We start from the raw sequence: 20599 nt of genomic DNA, 5'->3' as shown, positions 1-20599 counted from the left end.
TTCGTTTCTTAGAATTATCACATAACTTTGAGATTTTCTCGAAAAGTTGTCATTTGTGATTATGTTGGCATGTTAGTATATATATATATATATATATATATATATATATATATATGGGTTGGGTTCTTTGCAGAACTTGTTTTTTATGCAGAACTCTTAAGAACTATTTAGAGCCATTGATTAATTAATCAATGGTTGAAAATAGATTAGGGTATTATAGGAAATTTAATTAGTTAGTTTTATTGAATAAGGGTATAATAGTAAAAGAAAATTACATTTGAATTTAAAACACACCCGTAAATAATTCCGATTTTTTCTCCTACGTTCATGTTCCAAATTCCGCACCATAATAAGGGTATAGTAAAAGAAAATTGCATCTAAATGTGTCATCCTATGATTTTTAATAGAAAATCAAACTTAAATAATAGAAAAATATGTGTGAAAATTGGACTTGTAAAATACAAAGTACAGATACACAAACTTGTAATATTTACATAGATGAAAATACATTACATACATATCTATATTTTACATACATGAAAATAAGTAGTTTAGTTGGCTTACACATGTGTAATTGGAGAAAAACAAACATATTACCTAGTAGAACAAAACATAAAATATATTAACAAGAAATAAAATATAAACCTTTTAGTTTTACATATATGAAAATTCTTTACATATATGTATATCATATGTTTTTACATATATGTAAATATGTATTTTACAAAAAAAAAAAACAAATTTACACATATATAAACATGTGTAAAAATTTAAAATACCATCCCAAACTGACTTTTACAAATCCATTTGTTGGTAAGAAAGAAACAAGAAAAAATAATAATATGTATAAACAAATAACAGAACCCAAAATAAATGATTGAATGAATACCTATAACACACTGATAGATTTGAAATTAAATGAACCTGATTTTTTTGATTATAGCCTTACAATATGTGAAATCTTCATATTTTTATCCGATTAACACATATGTATATTCTAGCGTATACATGCTTTCCGATTTATGTTGATATAAAAGTGAGAAAAATTAGGAATTGAGTCAACAACCAAGTATTGAAATTGAGAGAAACGAGGATAAAAAAACATGTGATAACTTGGGATATGTAAATTTACTTTTGTAACCTTCATTAATAAAATAAAGAAAAATTTAATAAAAAAAATGAGTGACTATAAAGAGTTCTGCAAGTTCTGTAATTTTTTTTGTTCTGAAATGATCTTGATATATATATATATATATATATATATATATATATATATATATATGAGTCCATATATATTTTTATGATTTTTGCGGCTTGAACGATTTTATTGGTGACCATTATTGTGTAAATCCGTTAACTCTCCTGTTTATACGCAATATATCTACGATTTGCGCGTCGTAATATATACATACATAAACGTTCATAGAATTTAACGCCGAACACACAAAATATTACTAACTTATCTATTTTGTCATTTTTAAAGCAAATATACATAAAACATCTCATATGTACCAATAAACTCATCCCGATATTTTTCATTCATATTTGCCAAGTTACATCAAAACAAAAGGTAGACGGGCAACAAGCTGCGCCGCCACCCCTTTCTGAATGGCAAACCCTAATCTGCCAAAGACAAAATCTCGTCCCCTTGGTGCCGAGCAATTGTTGTGGATGACCCGTTGGACCCTGGTCAGGAATTGGATAGCTTCTGGCGCTAGAGAGCCAAATGTGTCAAAGGCAAAAGGGACAAAAACATGTTGGTTCTCTGCACAAGCTTTAGCGTGCTTGTCAACTTTCTTCGATTCTGCCTTTCTTGCTGCTTGACCAGCTACAAACCCGTTTTCCCTTAAGCCAACCAGAGGGGAAACCCCCGTGAGGTCAACACAAGCGTGTTTCCCCCTAGCCCAACCAAAAACGAGCAGATCTGCTGGTCGCAGAGTAGATCTCCCTTCCATGGGGTCCGTAAGGAAATCACAGGAGCCTCTTTCTTAGCTGAAATCCCAGCTCTTCTCAGGATGTCCCACAAAACATCTCGTACCCAGTCATGCCGATATTTGAACCCAGGGAGCTCTTTACAATGCACTGCGTGCTCTCCGTATTTATCCATACAAGCTTTACGGCATATTGGGCACGTTTCATCTTCTGGATACATAGGGATCATCAGCCGGTATTTAAGGATTGCTCTGTATTCTACTGCTGACATACATTGTCCCAGCCCCTCAATTGGGATAACGGTCAGAAAATCCTGAGCATGGGGACCCTTCAGGCACTCCCACACCGCCCTTTGGCGAGGTGACAAATCAAAATTTTCTCCCAGTCTTTGAGCGATTTTGCTAAACAGAGCATTCGCCAAAGTTGTTTGTGGTTTCGAGGGGGCGGTGTCCTTTTTAGAGAAACCGCCGGTATCAAAGTCTGGGAGATAGACATTTAAGCGTTCAAGCGCCTGCAGATAGTCCACGTCGAGCTCGACAACCCCACTGTTCCGAAGGATATGATCCTGTAATTCCCAAGACTGAGCTCTGGACGCCACAAAAGCATAAACCCTGACATCTCGAGCTGAGAGCAGACCCAAACCACCTAGACGCATTGGCAGGGATGCCAAACGCCATTGGAGGTCCCCAAAGAATGGGCCACCACCTACGACTATGTCTTCTATAGCCTCTCGGAGGCCATCATCGAACCGGGATGATGCATCCTCCATCAAATAAGGTTGACAAGTTCGCAGCCCGAAAAGTAACTTAGCAACCCCCATGCACGATCTTAGCAGAAGGAGTTCACATTGAGGGTCCCTAAGGCATGGCAAGAGTTTCATGAGTTCAACCGCCCCCGTCGCCCGCCGCCCTGCCAACTCGCCAATGAAGCTAGGGTCACGGCTAACAACGCCACCCAGCAGCTTAACCCCCCTCTCTGGTCTGCCAATCCCTTTCGGGAAAAGCCCGTCCTGAAGTTTCTGCCCATCACATGTCGGCCAATATACCTCTGTTTTCTTAATGTTGAGGTAAAGTCCTAGGGATGGCCCTTCCTTGTTAATAATGTCTAAGGCCCTAGCAACCTCCGTCGCATTGCCAATAATCGTCCCATCATCCAAGTACCAAGCATGAAACGGGAGGTTACATCGGTCCTGCACCCTGAGAATGAGTGGGTGTAAGGCAAGAGAAAAGAGAAGGGGCCCCAAGGGATCCCCTTGTTGCACTCCAGTAGTAGCCCCAATACACTCATTACCAACATACAACCGGGCAGGCTGGGCGTACCGGAATTGAACCCATCGATAGATTGACGGGCAATGTTGACGAACCTCTTTCAGGAAGGTTGTGCGGTCAACCGTGTTGAACGCATTCGAGAAGTCCACAGTAAGCAAGGCTAAGGAACCATCAGCATGAAAGGAGTTGAGAAACCTGTTCGCACTGTGAAGCACCGCCTCTGCACCGTTTGACATCCCCACCCCAAACTGAAAGTCTCCCAAGTACCGAGCCATGTTTTTCCCAACCTTCTTCATTGCCACCTTGGAAACCAACCTTCGCCATATACCTCCCACAGCGATAGGTCGAATTCCTTTATCGGGTTTCAGTAACGGGGTAGGGGGCTGAGGAAACAAACTCTGCTAGCACCTTAGGGCAGGATCCTCCAAGCCATAAGTTGATAACTTCAGTAATGGCCGTTAGCAAACCCGAGGAAGCCATTGATCCCTCACCCCCGATAGCATCTAACAAGTGTTGGGCTCGCATCCCGTCCCTACCACACGATGTCCCTTTAGGAAAGGATCGGATACATTTGAGCACGCACTCGTCATCAACAACAAGAGTGGGTTGAGCGTGAGGGTTGGGAGGCAAGGAAGGGGGCGCAACCACAGGGTGTTTATCAATAAGAGCTTTCAAGGTCGAATCACATAGAGGGGCGACTCCACTGGAGCTTAGGACCTTAACCGCAGCCGTAAAATGTCCATCCCTAACTTTTCGGAGACATTGCTTAATATTAGGGTCCTTATGTGACAACTGGCAAAAATAATGGTAATTCCGTACAACTTAAACACTTGGTTTAACATTTAATTTCCCTCTTTACGATTTAATTATTGCATGATTAGGTCGTACAAAGTCTAGCAATCATAGGACGTGGTTAAAAATGCTAAACAATATTAACACAATCGCTATGGCGCGAGAAAACCGCAAACTATGTCCTAATATGTTGGCGTAATGCTGAAAATACTATTCACCTGAGCACACTAGTCATGCCAGCCAGTTCCGAAACTGTCCGAACGAGCAACGAATGACATGAAAAAAAAATAGTATAGTTGGGATATAAGTAAAAACCCCTAACTAGGGGCACTAAAGGATAAAACATATAGACTTAAAAAAAAAAAAGTGTATATATATATTTTTTTAAAGTGTTCGTTCTGCGCTAAACTGTAACCGAATAAAATGTCTGCGGCACTAAAGTTCAGCATTTTAATGTCCGTAGAACTTGTAAATAACATTTTACATCATAAATAAGCTTAGGGATATCAATGGGATACTCGAAACATTTACTCCCGGTGTCACGCCGCAACCTTCACACACTATCCAAACTCGAGCCGATAGGCGAATAAATTATATTTCTACCATCCAACCGCCTAAACGAATCATCTAGCGAACTAGTTAGCGATATTTTGGCGCCGCAAATGGCTTGAGTAAACGCCATAGCATCAATGGTAAAGTAAAACCATAGCTCCCGGTATTATACTACAACTTTTGTATATCACCCGATATTGAACCGGTGAGCGAACTAGCGGTATTTTTACCATCCAAAACCTATACCCACTAAAGTAGTAAACTATTTAGACTTTATTAATACCTTAAACTATCATTAACACCCTAATTATCCTAACTAAACTAATTACTAAAATATCTAGCCATTTAATAATTTGTGCACATGTTTTATATGCTTAAAATTTATAAAAAAAAAAAATAGTAAACAATCACCACCATACCATGTCCCCATCGTCCATACCCCCTTCATATACTAGGGATTATGATGATGCTAGGTAAGGTGAAAGATTATGTCTTGACAAAAAAATATATATTTAAACATTATAAACTACTTTTACTTCATCATTTTCCTAACTTTCCTACAACACATCAAGAAATACAAAATCACGTTCCTTTTCCCCCTTTTGTGATCGGCCAAAACAAGAACACCCCTAGACACCATTTTACACCACATTTTCACTTAAATCAAACCTTTACAAGATCATTTAAACAAGGTGTAAGCATGGAGAACACTTAGGGCTTTGGTTGAAGCTTAATCTCATCTAAATCATCCTCTTAAAGACACTTGCAAAGTTGTAAGCCACTAACTTATCATTTTTAAGTTTGTTATTACATATAGATTACAAAAGTACTTGTTGATCATCTTGAGGATTAAGAAAAATTTAACTTAAAACCCTAAACAAAACTTAAACAACTTACTAACCATGAAGTATTATGTGATTATTATGTGTTTTAGAGTTAAATAAGTTGTATGGTCATGTTAGTTTATATTAGAGTAGGATGTTAGTCATGAGATTATGATGATCATGTTGTTTATTTAGTGTAGTAACTTAAATAAGTGATGATCTTGTTATACTTGACTAAAAAAAAATGATTTAAACAACTAGATGTTTAAATCAAGAAAGATCATCACCCTTAAATCCATGAGCTTTATATATATGTGTGTTTAAACTTGAAAGAATAAGGATTTAATGACCTAAACATGGTGATTAAGAACTAGTAAATGTAATTTCAAAAAAAAAAAAATAAATAAATAAATAACAAGTGATTTAAGAAATGGTTATGAAAACCACACTTAAAAAGTCTTGGATTTCTAGACATAGAAGTCTTGGATTTTTTTTTTAGAAAATTTATATATATAAGTGCTCATGATTTAAGGAAATAAGTGATAGAAATTGTTTATTTAATGTTGTAAATTGTTGAGATTAGTGAATTGATGTTGATGGTAAATTGGAAATGATTTTAAACATGATTAATGATACGTTTAATAAACGTGGAAAACGCTATAGTTTAGGGGAAACTATTTCAAAATTTTCTAAAAATCTAATACGATTAAATTGTAATTAACAGGGTGATTAAAAGGGTTAAACGCGATTAGTGGTGTTAATCGTCATTAAGGAGGTTTTAATAAAATGGTTAAGCCCTAAACCTCTAAGTATTTTTATAAACACATATTTTTTTTTTACTATGTTAAATGGGTAAAATAATAAGTATATGTAAGTATAATTTTTGGTAAAACTTATATAGTTTAAATACTTTACTTGGTGTATATTACTTGCATTTTTATGTATTAGTATTAGGAAGATACCTACCAAAATACTAAATACATTACATACAAAAAAAATATGCACACACACTATATCCGAAAACTTAGTAAATATTCACAAATAGGACGATAGTCGCGAACCTTCGCGAGCACTTAAAACACATTTATGTGATACCATAATACATGGAGCGAACCTCGAATGACGGAAAACGGACGGCAAACATCGGACGACACTTTATGCTTCGTCGGCGAAACGGACAATTTCGACACAAAAGTTATATTAGCCGATCATTACGACTAGTCTAAAAATAAAATAAATTTTAGACACATCATATATATTGACGACAACGAAAGACCGGAAAGTTTAACAATGAAAATAACACTAAGTGTGATTATAAAAGTTATTAGCATAACTAGTAGAAGATTATTAAGTTGCAAGAATATGAAATTAGGCCTTTAAAATTTATATTGGGCTAAGACAATAAATGATGGGCTTAAATAACATAAACATTGGGCTAGGCCCAACATCATAAATACATGGGCAAAGGCCCATTCCAATAAACACTTAAATAAGCCCACTTTAATAAATAAAATGGGCTAAGCCCAAATACAATGTTAAAATGGACTAAGCCCACTAACTTAAAGTCATGGACTAAGGCCCAATGACTAAATGTATGAGCCAAGCCCAAAAACACTAAATGGTGGGCTAAGCCCAAGGTAAAAAAAAATATATATAATACATGTATATTTTTTTTATATAAATATATATTATAAAAATACATTCTAAATACGGTATACCTACACGTATAATACAATATACCTACACGTATAATACGGTATACCTACACGTATAAATACGGTATACCTACACGTATAATACGGGATACCTACACGTATAAATACAGTACACGTACATGTATAAAGCACACAAATACAAGTATACATACGGTATATGTATAAAGGACTCTAGTACATGACGATATACACACATACACTTGTTGAAGTGTACTCCCTCACTAAGGTTGTATACATACGACAACGTATTTTGACGTTAAAAATAAATATTTTTTTAACACTCTTTACACTTATATTTGTGTAACAAATATAAAGTCATGAACCAAGGTATACATATGAAACAAGTGCCAACATACTACTAAAAATATACAAGTGTTCCAAAAACTATATGAAAATAATAAACGTTCAAGATGAACAACGAGTACAAGGTCTAGGAAAGACCGACGTGTCTAATGAGTTAGAACCCTTGTAGGTTGACTCACGCTTACGGAACACGGTTGCTAGAGCTTATTGCTGGACGCAATACAGTGAGTTCATGTCCCCCTTTTCTTTTAACGTTTTGGTTTACAACTTTCGGGGGGAAATACATGTCAAACATAGGTATGATTAAGTTATGGAATGAACTCTTAGATCATGTGAGCATAGGCTGAAACTGAGGTGCCATTAATCCTTTTGAGGACCAAGGAACAAAGGTTAGATCTAATGGGTACGGGCGAGCCCCACTCACGGTCCAAGGGTGACCACTAGAGTGCTGTTGTGTCCATCGTCGAGAGTTCGACACTTAAATTGCCTACGCGGGTTGAGTACCTCCTATGTCGTCACATATATTAATGTCCTTGCAAAACATTAATGATCAACATGTTCATAGACGCTTTACATACCTACTTATAAACTAAACTTTCAAATGTTTTTGAGATTCATTTGATGCGCATTACACATAAAACGCATGAACTCGCTCAACTTTTGTTGATGTTTTCAAACTCACATGTATTTCAGGAAACTAATGGAACTTGGGTGCTGGTGTTTATTATGAAGCTTTTGGATTACAAGTCATCGATGTCATCCCTTTTGAAGGGTTTGGTCCATATATCTCATCTTCAATGAGATATAGGATGCAAAGCCTTATGTTTTAAACTTATGTTGAACTCGTCTTTTGTAAAACTTATAACTTTTGTCGTTTGGCATTTTAAACAAACTTATGATGTGTAATATTTTACTATGTAAATGGATGAACATCGTATGTTTTTATTCATGTAGTTGTTTACTTATATCGTATGCAATGAGAACTAATCAAGTTCACACCGCGCGCTTCCGCTAATGAGCGGGTGTGACAGATTGGTATCAGAGCTTCGATTGTAGTGAACCAGGATTCCTTCTCGAGTCTAGTCTACAATCACTAGGATCCTCCCACGAAAACATTTTGTGTTTGTAAAATGTTTTTCATTGCATATACAAAAGCACCAAGGTCCGATAACAAAACTCTTCTCAAGAAAACAATGCGAGGACATTAATTGGGGCATAGTCTATACGGGATAGACTTGCCGAATTAGAACTGAAACGCACAAGGACAATGTGATCACATGTGATATGCTACATTTACTTTCCCCATACATATATAATAAGTAATGTTATTATTTAATGATATATATATATATATATGCATGTTGTACGGAATATTTTGCCGAAAATGAAATACCTTCGACTTCAAATTCTATTGTTGTTCTTGACTCGCGCGGTGAGAATATCGACCTCGCATTTATTGCGGAGCTTATGGCGAATGTAGTTACTAAGTGAGACCTTAAGCTTGATGTCGTAGAAGATGGTTGTTCTTCCATTGAATGTGGAAAATGCCAGACTTCGATAGTGATGATGACGAGGCGGAGGAGGCAACCTCGGACAACAACTCTATTTGTGGGGCGAGGTCCCTGTGGCTTTTACGAATCATGATTAACGACACTCTTGTCCAGACCAGGAAGGTGAAGTACTCATCTTGAAGGTGCCCCTCCAGCTACTATTGCTACAAATTGTCTTTATTTATACTTCGTCTAACGTGGTGCCATTTCGCGAGTAATGACAACAGATGTTATGTGACACCCCAGGAAAACCAGTGAACGATGTAACTTATCTAGCTTCCTCAGTGAGTGCGTACCAAATTTCGGGACGAAATTTCTTTCAAGTTGGGGATAATGTGACAACTCGAATTTCCAAGATTCGTTTTCGTATTTATTGCACAATCATGTATTAACTAGTAGTTTAATTGCACATTCGGTTACCATGAAATTATATACGTTTTGATTATTTGATTGTGCATAGTTGTTTGGTTATTTGTGAAATTTGTCAAATGTGTGAACTTGGTGGTAGAACTATGAAACAGTTATGAGATGGTGTGCATTTGTAAATTATAATACTTAGGGATGTAGATGGTAATTAGTGAAATCCTAAATACTTAACCCTAATCTCATTTCTCTAATCATTTGCACACAAAACAAAAACACGTGCTTTCACCTCTCTAATCCTCTAGCAATCATCATCACCAAATCATTGGCAAGGCATCACAAGTTTGATTCCTCTCTTTCTCTAGAATCATTCAAGGTAATCGTTTATGATTATTGTAATACTTGTAAACCTAATTGATTATTTGATTTCATAAATCCTTGGTTCTTGTAATATGTGCAAACCCTAGTTTTCATATGATCATTCTGTGATTGATTGATGGTTGATTGTTGTGAAATGGGTGTAATTGATGTGGAATCATTGGTTGGTGATTAAGATGCAAGATATGTAGAATTGTTGATTGATAATTGAACAGTTCACTGTGAAAATGTATGAATTAGGGTTTTGAGCCGTATGAAAACGTAACTGATTCAATCACGTTAGACTTGAATAATCGTATGAATGATTGATTTAGTTGCCTGAGTTTATTAATGTGCTTAATGTTGTCCGAGTTTAATAGGATAGCATTGAGTCCGAGTATAATTGGACCCTTCTGTCCGAGTTTATTCAAATGTTATGGTCCGAGTTTAATCTCAACCCTTGTCCGAGTATAATGAGTTTAATTGGGCCGAGTATAATGAAATGATTATTGCCCGAGTTTAAATGATAATCACTTGTACGAGTTTAAGGGGATCAAACATGTCCGAATATAATGCTCACATGTACACCGAGTTTAATGATTTGATGAGGACCGAGTTTAATGTTAGAGGTGTAGGTCCGAGTTTAATGTATGTTACATGGATTGAGTTTAAATGAATATCAATGGTCCGAGTTTCTTTATATGCATGTGCTAACCGAGTTTATTTTAGTGTGCATGTGGTCCGAGTTTAGTGTTGTTGAGTTGTCCGAGTTTAAACCCCCATGTATGTCCGAGTTTAAGTGTTTCCCATGGTCCGAGTTTCATTTGTTTGGGCCTTGGTGATCCGAGTTTAATCAAGCTTATAAGGTCCGAATTTAATCACACTTTAAATTGGACCGAGTTTGTTTATAATATGTGATGGGTCAAGTTCATTTGATGAAAATCAAATGGTCCAGTATATTAAGTTAATGCGACCGAGTTTGTGTGCTGTATGTCCGAAGTATGATATATCATGTGTTACCCAAGTTTTGAACAGGGGAGACCCCCCCCCCATACTTGCCTGAGTTTTGAGAGGTGTATGATCCTGTAACTGTTCGTACGAATTACGTGAATTGTGTGAATGGGCTAACTGTTACGTGATACATGATTGATACATGATATTGGCTGTTAAGTACCATACGACATTAGATTACATGCGTATCATCTCGAACGTGAACTGATTTGTTATACGTGCATACAATAGGACTTGATTAATTACTTGTGAGCACATAACATAGCATACCGAGCAAACCAAGGTGAGTTCACACTCTTACCAAGGCATGGGATTCCCGGGGTGTTGGGAATGGGATTGAAAGGTTGATTAGATACTCTATTGACACTATGACTAGACTACCACTTTACTATCCTCGGTTGTGAAGGATACCTATAGTTACGAGTAGTCTAGTGGTTATACAACGTGGAACACCACCACCAGTAACGTGGAACACCACCACCAGTAACGTGGAACACCACCACCAGTAACGTGGAACACCACCACCAGTAACGTGGAACACCACCACCAGTAACGTGGAACACCACCACCAGTAACGTGGAACACCACCACCAGTAACGTGGAACACCACCACCAGTAACGTGGAACACCACCACCAATAGAACATACAATCGGCCCAGTAGAGCCACCTGTTACAAACGAACTTACTATTACGCATTTACTTTCTGTGAACTCGCTCAACTAGTTTGTTGATCATTCTGTTACATGCCTTGCAGATCGTTAGGTACTTGGAGCTTGCACTGGAGAAGCGGGTCGTTGTGGACAAGGATCGTGACTTTTCTGTTAAACTATTATGACACTTAGAACTGTTAACTACTACTGGTTTATTTACTATGCTTCCGCTACATTTTGAAACGATGATTTGTTTGATCACCTTTTGTATTGAATGGATGGTTTTCATTTATTTTACTTAATATTAAATGCATGTTCAATATGATTGGTGGCTTGATCCTGGTCTTGTCACGCCTCCAAGCGGTGGTTCTCCGCGTGTGGATTTTTGGGGGTGTGACATGTTAGCACGTAGACCATCATGAAGGTCCCTTCTATGTTGAAGGTATGAAAACAGTAGTGTCCCCCCCCCCCCTCGATCTGATCATCTGCTCTGAACGAGAGAACATTAGGGTGACCATGCAAGGCAATTTATTATTTCGGGGGCCCACGTAATAACAACTTGTAGTGCATGGAAATCCTGATGGGCTCTGTGGGTCAAGCTAATGATCACTATCTATTCAAAAATCTTAAGTTCTATCTGGTAGAACACTAGCCGGGGTGGTACTATAACACCCTACGACACCGGAAGATCACACGTATTTGTTCACACCTAGCATTCGATTTATATCACGAGTCGGTTGAGACTAGTCAACTAAACAAACAAAAAAAAATTGTTAGCCACCGCCATCACCAGCCTACCCTCCACCACCACACCATACTGCACCTGCCGACCCTGACTTTTCTGTTCGAGCGCTTGACTTAGTGCTCCAACAGTAAGTCAGTGCCCTCTCTCGCAGTGTCTACGAGCAGGAGGATGAGTGTGCCCATCTTCTCCGCTTGATCTATCCTTCACCACACCCCAACCCTCTTACTCCTTAGGTGATTATTGCAGATACTTTTGTTTGGGAGTTGCAGACCCACTTTTATGTACATATGAAGACCTAGTATGAGCTGAAGACACTTGAAGATTTTTGGAAGACCAATGTAGAAGAAAAAGACTTACTACTTTTGTGTATTATGAACTTGTACGACCGGGGTTGTGTAGCCTCGAGTCCTTTTGTTTTCTTCTACAAAACGATGTATCAAGTTGTCTAATATATGAAAGCTCAGTAGTTTATTTCTTTATTATGCATTGTTGCTTACACATGTGCATGTATTGTTTATGTGATTGCATGTTTGGATGATGCGATGATTATTTATCTATTATTTATACGCATATACACCTTAGTAGACACATATTTAGTTAAAAGTATTTGTCTAATCTTCCTTGACGTTTCTTATTAGAAGACAATGCCGCCGAGGCGAAGTATCAACACAAACCCCCTACCGAGAATAGAAGTTGAACTGAATGAGCGCATCTCTCAGGCTATTGCGCAGTACGAAGCCAACCGCTCCGAGCAAAGCGGTGGTACATCAGGAAACAATCCCCCTGCCGGTTGCACGTACAAGCAGTTTTTTGGACTGCAAACCTCTGAACTTCGACGGCACAGGAGGTGCCGTAGCATTTGTACGTTGGGCCGAGAAGACTGACTCAGTTATGAGAATGAGCAAATGTCTTCCTAAACAAAGGGTCACCTACATTTCCGGGTTGTTCTTGGACGGAGCACTCTCATGGTGGAACCTTCAGGTTCAGACTAAAGGAGAAACTGTTGCGTATGCTATGAGTTGGGACGAGCTGAAGGAACTAATGAGAAAGAAGTATTGTTCTAGGGCAGAGATTCAGAAACTTGAGACCGAGTTTTGGAATTTAAGAATGATCGGATCTGATATCGCTGGATACATACAACGCTTCCACGACTTGTCAAGGGTTGTTCCCTACTTGGTGGAACCTGAGTTTAAGCGGATTGAGAGGTTCATCTGGGGACTTGCTCCTGAGATTCTGAGCATGGTTACTTCTTCCAAGCCCCCTACAATCAGCGAGGCAATCGACTTGGCTGTCGCCCTCACCGAGGAGGCTCTTCGTTTAGACAAGTTTTCAAAGCCAGGCTCTAACAAAAAAGAGACTCATGTGGAGTCTTCAAGCGGCAACAAGAGAAAGTTTTCAAACTTAAAGAAAGGCACTCAAGCAAACAACGACAACTGGAATGCGAACAAACGAAGGGAAGTGAACCCAACTCGTGGTACTAAAGCTTATGGAGCCACTAATGAGGCTAGTGGTAAAGGGTATTTGGGTTCCAAGCCTAAGTGTGATAAGTGCAAGTTTCACCACAATGGTCGATGTCCAAGAGCTAAGTGTGACAAATGTGGAAAGGAAGGGCACAACAAAGAAACATGTTGGGTAGGAACTGGAGGAAGAAATATAAACCGAGGAGGAAACAACAACAACAATCAGGGCGGAAACAATAACAACAACAACCAAGGTAGAAATGGTAATGGACGAGGCCAAGGTTGTTTTGGCTGCGGAGACTTAGGGCACTTTTTGAAGGATTGTCCTAAAGAAAATCAAGCCCGTGGAAGAGTCTTCACGATTGGAGCACGTGAAGCGCGACAGGACCCGAACGTAGTTACGGGTACGTTCCCTATAAACCAACACTTTGCATCCATTCTGTTTGACACTGGCGCCGACTTTAGTTTTATATCTATAGAATTTAAGAACCTACTTGGTCTAGAGTCGAGTAAACTAGACGTCCCGTATTCTATAGAATTGGCGAATGGAAAATTGGTCGAAGCGGATGAGGTTATTAAGGGTTGTACACTCGAGCTTGGGGAGCGAAAATTTTCTATCGACCTTTTACCTGTTGATCTGGGTAGCTTTGACGCGGTTGTTGGAATGGATTGGTTATCCGACAATCGGGCAGAAGTGGTTTGTCACGAAAAGAGCATCCGCATCCCACTGCCGAATGAAGAAACACTTATAATCCATGGGGAGAAACGCGGGACGCCTCTACGGATCATAAATTGCATGAAGGCGCAAAAGTGTCTTCGAAAAGGCTATATAGCCTTCCTCGCCCACGTAGTTGACAAGGAAACCAAAGAGCCGAGGCTAGAAGACATCCCAGTCGTGAAAGAATTTCCAGAAGTCTTTCCAGAAGACTTGCCTGGACTACCTCCGCAACGTCAAGTGGAGTTCCGAATTGATTTAATGCCAGGAGCGGCACCAGTGGCGAAATCACCATATCGGTTAGCTCCGTCTGAAATGCAGGAGTTATCTACTCAGCTGCAAGAGCTGCTAGATAAAGGATTTATTAGACCGAGTTTCTCACCTTGGGGAGCTCCGGTATTATTTGTTAAAAAGAAAGACGGCAGCTTTCGCATGTGCATTGATTATAGGGAGTTAAACAAGCTGACCATCAAGAACCGATATCCCTTACCGAGAATCGACGACTTATTCGATCAACTACAAGGTTCCAGCTACTACTCCAAGATCGATCTGAGATCGGGTTACCATCAGTTGAGAATACAGGAAGAAAGTATCCCCAAAACGGCTTTTAGGACTCGTTACGGACATTACGAGTTTCTTGTTATGCCGTTCGGCTTAACCAATGCACCAGCGGTGTTCATGGACCTCATGAACCGTGTGTGTAAGCCGTATTTGGACAAGTTTGTGATTGTGTTTATCGATGATATCCTAATATACTCGCGAACCAAGGAGGAACACGAGCAACATTTGCGAGCTATTTTGGAACTCTTGAGAAAGGAACAACTGTATGCAAAGTTTTCGAAGTGCGAATTTTGGATTCGCGAGGTTCAATTCCTAGGTCATGTGGTAAATGAGAAGGGAATTCACGTCGACCCAGCAAAGATTGAGGCAATTAAGAATTGGGAAGCGCCTAGAACCCCTACTGAGATACGACAGTTTCTGGGATTAGCGGGCTATTATAGACGATTCATAGAGAACTTTTCAAAAGTTGCTCAACCGCTAACGTCCCTAACGCAAAAAGACAAGAAATTTGATTGGGGCAAGAAACAACAGGCGGCGTTTCAACTGCTGAAGGATAAACTTTGTGACGCGCCTATTTTGGCCTTACCCGACGGTACCGATGACTTCATGGTTTATTGTGATGCATCGCGTCAAGGTCTTGGTTGCGTGTTGATGCAACGGGACAAAGTCATTGCGTACGCGTCTCGTCAATTAAAGGTGCATGAGAAAAATTATACCACGCACGATCTGGAGCTAGGTGCAGTGGTATTCGCGTTAAAGATCTGGCGTCACTACTTATATGGTACTCGTTGTACAATCTTCACAGACCACAAGAGTTTGCAGCACATATTCGATCAGAAAGATTTAAATATGCGGCAACGACGATGGGTCGAGTTATTGAACGATTATGATTGTGAGATAAAGTATCATCCGGGCAAGGCGAACGTTGTGGCGGATGCCCTGAGCCGCAAGGAACGTATTAAACCTCTAAGGGTGCGAGCCTTGGAGATGACCATACATAATGATCTCACTTCTCGGATTCACGATGCTCAACAAGAGGCGCTTAAACCAAAAAATATACCAGCCGAATCCTTACAAGGAATGGAGGCACAATTGGTGCCATAGGAGGATGGAACACTGTACTTTATGGGACGAATTTGGGTCCCGTTCTTTGGCGAACTACGAACAATTATCTTGGACGAAGCACACAAGTCAAGGTACTCTATACATCCGGGTTCGGATAAGATGTACCAAGATTTAAAAGAATTTTATTGGTGGCCTAAGCTTAAAAGCGACATTGCTGCTTATGTCGGTAGATGCCTTACCTGCGCTAAGGTTAAGGCGGAATATCAAAAGCCTTCAGGGTTGCTCCAACAACCTGAAATTCCCGTATGGAAATGGGAACAAATCTCAATGGACTTCATTACTAAGTTACCCCGAACCTCAAAAGGCCATGATATGATTTGGGTAATTGTAGATCGACTTACAAAGTCCGCACATTTTCTACCGATCAGTGAGAAGGATAGCACTAGGAAACTGGCCGAAATATATCTCAAGGAGATTGTGGCACGACATGGAGTGCCTATTTCTATTATATCAGACCGAGATGGTCGATTTGTGTCTAGGATATGGCAATCATTCCAAAAGGCATTTGGATCCCAACTGAATCTTAGTACGGCCTTTCACCCTCAAACGGACGGCCAAAGTGAACGAACGATACAAACTTTGGAGGACATGTTACGTGCTTGTGTGATGGATTTGGGTGGAAACTGGGATACTCACTTGCCCTTAGTGGAGTTCTCGTACAATAATAGTTATCACACTAGCATCAAGGCCGCCCCGTTTGAAGCATTATATGGGCGAAAGTGTCGGTCCCCGCTATGTTGGGCGGAGACTGGGGATAAACAACTCATTGGTCCGGATTGGGTACAAGAAACCTCAGACAAGATCATGCAGATACGAGACCGTATCAAGATGGCTCGCGATAGACAAAAGAGCTACGCCGACAAACGACGCAAACCTTTAGCTTTCGAGGTCGGAGACATGGTATTGTTAAAAGTCTCGCCTTGGAAGGGCGTAGTAAGATTTGGTAAACGTGGAAAGTTGAACCCACGTTACATTGGACCCTTCAAAATCCTGGAAAAGATCGGAACTGTTGCATACAAGTTAGAACTACCAGAAGAACTGAGCAATGTACACAACACGTTTCACGTGTCAAATCTCAAGAAAAGTCCTACACAAGAGACGGTTGTCATTCCAGCAGATGAGATACACGTCAACGAAAAACTTCAATTTACTGAGGAACCTGTTGAGGTTACGGACTGGAAGGTCCACAAGACACGCAGGAATCGTAGGAGGCTAGTTAAAGTTCGTTGGAACTCGCGTCACGGTCCCGAATATACGTGGGAACGTGAAGATCAAATGAAATCCAAGTACCCTCACCTGTTTCCAGACCCCCCTACAACCGGTAGCACGACTCGAATTTCGGGACGAAATTCTTCTAACGGGGGGAGAATGTGACAACTGGCAAAAATAATGGTAATTCCGTACAACTTAAACACTTGGTTTAACATTTAATTTCCCTCTTTACGATTTAATTATTGCATGATTAGGTCGTACAAAGTCTAGCAATCATAGGACGTGGTTAAAAATGCTAAACAATATTAACACAATCGCTATGGCGCGAGAAAACCGCAAACTATGTCCTAATATGTTGGCGTAATGCTGAAAATACTATTCACCTGAGCACACTAGTCATGCCAGCCAGTTCCGAAACTGTCCGAACGAGCAACGAATGACATGAAAAAAAAAATAGTATAGTTGGGATATAAGTAAAAACCCCTAACTAGGGGCACTAAAGGATAAAACATATAGACTTAAAAAAAAAAAAAGTGTATATATATATTTTTTTAAAGTGTTCGTTCTGCGCTAAACTGTAACCGAATAAAATGTCTGCGGCACTAAAGTTCAGCATTTTAATGTCCGTAGAACTTGTAAATAACATTTTACATCATAAATAAGCTTAGGGATATCAATGGGATACTCGAAACATTTACTCCCGGTGTCACGCCGCAACCTTCACACACTATCCAAACTCGAGCCGATAGGCGAATAAATTATATTTCTACCATCCAACCGCCTAAACGAATCATCTAGCGAACTAGTTAGCGATATTTTGGCGCCGCAAATGGCTTGAGTAAACGCCATAGCATCAATGGTAAAGTAAAACCATAGCTCCCGGTATTATACTACAACTTTTGTATATCACCCGATATTGAACCGGTGAGCGAACTAGCGGTATTTTTACCATCCAAAACCTATACCCACTAAAGTAGTAAACTATTTAGACTTTATTAATACCTTAAACTATCATTAACACCCTAATTATCCTAACTAAACTAATTACTAAAATATCTAGCCATTTAATAATTTGTGCACATGTTTTATATGCTTAAAATTTATAAAAAAAAAAAAAAATAGTAAACAATCACCACCATACCATGTCCCCATCGTCCATACCCCCTTCATATACTAGGGATTATGATGATGCTAGGTAAGGTGAAAGATTATGTCTTGACAAAAAAATATATATTTAAACATTATAAACTACTTTTACTTCATCATTTTCCTAACTTTCCTACAACACATCAAGAAATACAAAATCACGTTCCTTTTCCCCCTTTTGTGATCGGCCAAAACAAGAACACCCCTAGACACCATTTTACACCACATTTTCACTTAAATCAAACCTTTACAAGATCATTTAAACAAGGTGTAAGCATGGAGAACACTTAGGGCTTTGGTTGAAGCTTAATCTCGTCTAAATCATCCTCTTAAAGACACTTGCAAAGTTGTAAGCCACTAACTTATCATTTTTAAGTTTGTTATTACATATAGATTACAAAAGTACTTGTTGATCATCTTGAGGATTAAGAAAAATTTAACTTAAAACCCTAAACAAAACTTAAACAACTTACTAACCATGAAGTATTATGTGATTATTATGTGTTTTAGAGTTAAATAAGTTGTATGATCATGTTAGTTTATATTAGAGTAGGATGTTAGTCATGAGATTATGATGATCATGTTGTTTATTTAGTGTAGTAACTTAAATAAGTGATGATCTTGTTATACTTGACTAAAAAAATATGATTTAAACAACTAGATGTTTAAATCAAGAAAGATCATCACCCTTAAATCCATGAGCTTTATATATATGTGTGTTTAAACTTGAAAGAATAAGGATTTAATGACCTAAACATGGTGATTAAGAACTAGTAAATGTAATTTCAAAAAAAAAAAATAAATAAATAAATAACAAGTGATTTAAGAAATGGTTATGAAAACCACACTTAAAAAGTCTTGGATTTCTAGACATAGAAGTCTTGGATTTTTTTTTTAGAAAATTTATATATATAAGTGCTCATGATTTAAGGAAATAAGTGATAGAAATTGTTTATTTAATGTTGTAAATTGTTGAGATTAGTGAATTGATGTTGATGGTAAATTGGAAATGATTTTAAACATGATTAATGATACGTTTAATAAACGTGGAAAACGCTATAGTTTAGGGGAAACTATTTCAAAATTTTCTAAAAATCTAATACGATTAAATTGTAATTAACAGGGTGATTAAAAGGGTTAAACGCGATTAGTGATGTTAATCGTCATTAAGGAGGTTTTAATAAAATGGTTAAGCCCTAAACCTCTAAGTATTTTTATAAACACATATTTTTTTTTACTATGTTAAATGGGTAAAATAATAAGTATATGTAAGTATAATTTTTGGTAAAACTTATATAGTTTAAATACTTTACTTGGTGTATATTACTTGCATTTTTATGTATTAGTATTAGGAAGATACCTACCAAAATACTAAATACATTACATACAAAAAAAATATGCACACACACTATATCCGAAAACTTAGTAAATATTCACAAATAGGACGATAGTCGCGAACCTTCGCGAGCACTTAAAACACATTTATGTGATACCATAATACATGGAGCGAACCTCGAATGACGGAAAACGGACGGCAAACATCGGACGACACTTTATGCTTCGTCGGCGAAACGGACAATTTCGACACAAAAGTTATATTAGCCGATCATTACGACTAGTCTAAAAATAAAATAAATTTTAGACACATCATATATATTGACGACAACGAAAGACCGGAAAGTTTAACAATGAAAATAACACTAAGTGTGATTATAAAAGTTATTAGCATAACTAGTAGAAGATTATTAAGTTGCAAGAATATGAAATTAGGCCTTTAAAATTTATATTGGGCTAAGACAATAAATGATGGGCTTAAATAACATAAACATTGGGCTAGGCCCAACATCATAAATACATGGGCAAAGGCCCATTCCAATAAACACTTAAATAAGCCCACTTTAATAAATAAAATGGGCTAAGCCCAAATACAATGTTAAAATGGACTAAGCCCACTAACTTAAAGTCATGGACTAAGGCCCAATGACTAAATGTATGAGCCAAGCCCAAAAACACTAAATGGTGGGCTAAGCCCAAGGTAAAAAAAAATATATATAATACATGTATATTTTTTTATATAAATATATATTATAAAAATACATTCTAAATACGGTATACCTACACGTATAATACAATATACCTACACGTATAATACGGTATACCTACACGTATAAATACGGTATACCTACACGTATAATACGGGATACCTACACGTATAAATACAGTACACGTACATGTATAAAGCACACAAATACAAGTATACATACGGTATATGTATAAAGGACTCTAGTACATGACGATATACACACATACACTTGTT

At 38.2% G+C, this 20599-nt stretch overlaps 2 protein-coding genes across 2 annotated transcripts; one reads left to right on the top strand and one right to left on the bottom strand.

Annotated features, from left to right (window-relative positions):
* Positions 1-1846: 1846 nt before the first annotated feature.
* LOC110906667 lies at positions 1847-3496 on the bottom strand. The gene has a single exon (XM_022151772.1). It carries the CDS (start codon positions 3494-3496, stop codon positions 1847-1849), a length of 1650 nt encoding a protein of 549 aa, XP_022007464.1.
* Positions 3497-12954: 9458 nt separating this feature from the next.
* On the top strand, positions 12955-18711 carry LOC118486478. Its single transcript, XM_035982956.1, has 4 exons — positions 12955-13573; positions 14003-14611; positions 14657-15408; positions 18676-18711. The coding sequence occupies exons 1-4, from the start codon at positions 12955-12957 to the stop codon at positions 18709-18711; spliced, it is 2016 nt and encodes a 671-aa protein (XP_035838849.1).
* Positions 18712-20599: the final 1888 nt, after the last annotated feature.

This window comes from Helianthus annuus, chromosome 14 (genome assembly GCF_002127325.2).
Source record: "Helianthus annuus cultivar XRQ/B chromosome 14, HanXRQr2.0-SUNRISE, whole genome shotgun sequence".
Taxonomy (NCBI): domain Eukaryota; kingdom Viridiplantae; phylum Streptophyta; class Magnoliopsida; order Asterales; family Asteraceae; genus Helianthus; species Helianthus annuus.
The sequence above is the reverse complement of the archived record's forward strand: the minus strand, read 5'-3'. Positions and strand labels throughout refer to the sequence as shown.

Excerpts from the sequence above, each read along its gene's own strand:
- LOC110906667 (XM_022151772.1), bottom strand. The coding sequence starts at position 3,496 with ATGAAGAAGGTTGGGAAAAACATGGCTCGGTACTTGGGAGACTTTCAG.
- LOC118486478 (XM_035982956.1), top strand. The coding sequence starts at position 12,955 with ATGAGAATGAGCAAATGTCTTCCTAAACAAAGGGTCACCTACATTTCC. Across the intron at positions 13,574-14,002 it reads AGCCACTAATGAGGCTAGTG|AATTTAAGAACCTACTTGGT; the intron begins GTAAAGGGTATT and ends TTATATCTATAG. Across the intron at positions 14,612-14,656 it reads TAAAGGATTTATTAGACCGA|ACGGCAGCTTTCGCATGTGC; the intron begins GTTTCTCACCTT and ends TTAAAAAGAAAG.